Genomic DNA, 3510 nt, shown 5'->3' on the forward strand with positions numbered 1-3510 from the left:
CCCATCCCTCCTCCTCCCCCCACCCCTCCCCATCACAAGAACTTAATACTGAAAACTTACCTTGGTGCATTAACTTCAGACAAACCCCTCAGAACTTATCATTTAATCCTATGCATTAAACTCTAAGTTATCACACCAATCTACGGGAATGCAGTTAATACTATAAAATTACACCTCGGGATCCATTACTTTACACCTCACAGATAAAACCATAACTTTGCTTAATAATTTAGATTGTGATCTCTCTAAAGCTCTACATCTGTCATCTCAAGTAACGGTGCTTACCTTATAATTTGCTTGCTAAACGGCACGTCACCAAAAAAAAGCATTCATGCCTATCCCTATTAAAAAAAAAATAAATAAAAAGAAAGAAAACAAAACACTACCTCACTCACTATTCCTGGTTAAGGAAGGAATATTTCAGGCAAGGAGAAACTATTTCCATGCCCTAAGCCACCTGATAAAGGGGTCTGCACGGAAAAACTATAATGGCTTCCAGAGGCTCCTTAAAATACATGGGGTTTTAAACACGCACACCATAAGGCCCCATTAATTCATTTAGTAACTCGTTTACCCGTAAGTCCTCATATAGTCAAGAGCAATTTCAAGGGCAGAAAAATATATACCAGCACCAAGACCTTGTAAGGCTAAAATGAGCTCAGGAGTAGGAATAAGCTACTAAAGTAACAGCGGTAATAACACTTCCAGCTCCCTTCCCGAAGGAGGGGTCCTAAGAAAGCATTTAGCAGGAGACACGCAGCCAACGTGTACAGCTGCTGGTATCTTTGTCATTTGTCTGCCACTTCCGAGGTGTGCCCAACCTCTGACAAATGACCGAGGTCCTGAGGTTCTCGCGAACTCTGCAACAGGGGGACGGACCTTGCACGCTTTACTGAAGGTTATGAAGACTGAAGTCTACGGTATTTGCAAAGGTAAGATTTGTCACGTGTTCCAGCAGTTACGTGGCTACTCTGATGCTTCTGTTTTAGTTAGCCTTTGGCATGGTGTCACCCACGTTTTAATAGAATCTATGCTGGATTTCTTAATTGGAAACGCTGCCAACTTACTTCTATCTCTTTAACGCAGAAGGGCTCATCTGGACAAACTGTAAATGAGATTCTAGTGAATCTTGATCGAGACATGAACCTTTTCCACTACTGGGGAACAGCGATTTCAACCGACACACTCACCCCTTGATCAGGGTGGTAAGCACCCTGCATACTCAAAGCCATACCTTGGAGGCTCAAGGGTCAAATCAAGCCCGCAGATGTTTTTATTTGGCTTACACAGTGCTTTCAAAGTTCTAAACAAGTTGCCAAAGCATCAGGAGATGTGGCATCAAAATCTGCATTCTCGGATTATCTGGCCCTATAGGAAAACCTACCACCTTGAGTCCACACAGCCTCACAGCCCCAACTAGGAGCAAAATGGACAAGGGCAAACGCTCTCCAAGCTGCCATAATCCCCATCAGGTCAGTTCCCTCACCGATGGGATTGCCAGATTTTTCTGGGCATTTATGTTTGCCACTCCTCCTTCAGATTCTTAAACTGTCTTTAATCCTTGAAATAAAGACCCACAATCTAATCTTATTAGTACTATGTCCAAACCCTCCAAGCGAACAAAATAAGCCCAAATAGGAATCTGAGTAGAAAACAAAATATTTTCAGGGTTCTACAGTGGTAATGCTGATATGAACTATTTCATCTTCTTAAAATGTCATTTTTGAAAACGATTCACTTCTCTCATCCCTTCTTCCACACTTTTGGTCAGGTTATTACTCTATCTGCCGTTAACTGATTGAGTCCCTTTCAAGTAGAATGTCATTAATGAGGAAATCTTAGGGCTTAGGACAACATGCCACAGTTGGATACTTTAATGAAGGCACCAGGGGTTCGAGATATACTGCCCAATAGGCTGATGCTTGGATCTCAACTTATCGCTGCCACAGAACTCGGTAACGTGTTTTTTAAATGTTGGTTGGATGTTTTATTTGACGTATGCGTCATTCCCAACAAAACATGGAATATATCTGTAAAAGGATTCTCAAAGGGGGGTTTTAAATGCTACACACAGTCTCTCGACAGAGACTCAAGCAACCACACGTGCACTGCCGCTCCCCCAGGCATTGCTTACCCATCGCACTGAGATAATGGTTGAAGGCCTGGCAAGGAGGACTTGGGGTTTGTGTTGATTTGTCACAACTCATGGGTGCCGGGCTCCTGTCTGTGTCAAAAGAGAAATACCCACTGGAGGATCGAGACAGCAGGGAAGATCTTCTCACGAAGATGAAAAGCGGGGATCTGGTAGCGAAAGGGCCGGGACTGGCCGGTGGGGCCAGTGGGCCCTGTGGGCTGCCTTGGGGGCAGCGGTCCCCTTCTCCTTCGGGATTACCTTGCCGCTCTGTCTGTAGAGAGATGGGGGCCCCAGGCCTGAGCTGAGGAGGCCTTTCGGCAGGCTGCAATTGTCCACCTTCTCTGTCACACTCAGAACTTACATCGGAAGGTTGCTTTGCCATTTGGTCTTTTTTTCTGCAAGGAAAATTAAAACTAGGGTTATCTTAAGCAAGACAATAATTACAATGAATACCTAAATGGGCAGACTTTCACCTATTCATGAAAAATCCTTAGAATTAATGCCCAACACTTTAATACTGTCATTGCTTATATAGGAATAGTCTTCCATACGCTCTTCCAAATAATAGTAAAAATAACCTGCATAACAAAGGTAGCATTATCTTTGTTTGGTGGGGGACACACACACACACACACACACACACGTTTTAGGAGAGGCTGCTTGTTTGAGATCTATTCACATGTGCTCTTTGCTCAGGCCCGACTAGAGTAAGTCAGAAACTCCCAGCGGGCTCTGATTTCCCGGGATCAGATACACCGCTGGAGCCCAGGAGCGGGCGCAGATGCGATTGCAGGCGGCTGGCCGCGTTCCCCGCTCCGGCCCCATTGTTCTGCCGAAAGTGCTGAGGACAGCAAGTCTGGGGAAGGTTTGGCAAGGGCCGTCAGTCGTAGTAAGTGCGTCACAATAGAGTTTGTAACTCAGAGCGGCTCGGCCCAGCCGGGCTCCGGCTCTCCGCCCGCCCGAGGTCCCTCCCGCTCCCGGCTCGCGCGCCCCTCCTCCGGCTGCGGGGGCGGGGGGGGGGGCAGCGCGCCACACCGAACTCGCCGGAACTTCTCCGAGGTACACCCGCGCACTGTTAGGTGCACACCTCCAAATAGGAGGGGGTCCCCAAAGCCGTCCCCTGGCGACCCCTGCAAAGTCTGCAAGTAACTCCGCACGCTGGGCGGCATCGGGGCGCGCGGCTCCTGTACCCCATAGACTCTCCCCATCGAAGGCAATCAGGCCGAAACTCACGTCCGCCCCTTCCCTTCCGAGCGTCGCGTCCGGGCCGGGGCCCGGCGGCGCCCAGCCCGCGCCCTTCGCCGACCCGGAGCCCCCTGACCGTCAACACGAAGGCGGCCCGGGAGACAAAGCCCGGGACTCGCGGTCGGAGCGCC

General features: G+C 48.6%; 1 protein-coding gene across 7 annotated transcripts in view; it reads right to left on the bottom strand.

Annotated features, from left to right (window-relative positions):
* Positions 1-3510, bottom strand: part of BCL2L11 (BCL2 like 11) — a 44198-nt gene that overhangs the window by 39028 nt on the left and 1660 nt on the right. For 3 of the 7 annotated variants that reach the window (XM_024743927.1, XM_024743923.1, XM_024743924.1), the window contains exon 2: positions 2135-2529. In XM_024743927.1, the coding sequence (XP_024599695.1) occupies positions 2135-2516 (382 nt within the window). In that variant the 5' untranslated portion in view covers positions 2517-2529. Of the gene's footprint in view, positions 1-285; positions 342-2134; positions 2530-3510 lie in introns of all 7 variants that reach the window. The other 4 variants (XM_024743929.1, XM_024743925.1, XM_024743926.1 and 1 more) reach the window with 4 other exon arrangements.

The sequence above is a fragment of the Neophocaena asiaeorientalis genome, unplaced genomic scaffold, assembly GCF_003031525.2.
Source record: "Neophocaena asiaeorientalis asiaeorientalis breed wild unplaced genomic scaffold, Neophocaena_asiaeorientalis_V1.1 scaffold114, whole genome shotgun sequence".
NCBI classification, from domain to species: domain Eukaryota; kingdom Metazoa; phylum Chordata; class Mammalia; order Artiodactyla; family Phocoenidae; genus Neophocaena; species Neophocaena asiaeorientalis.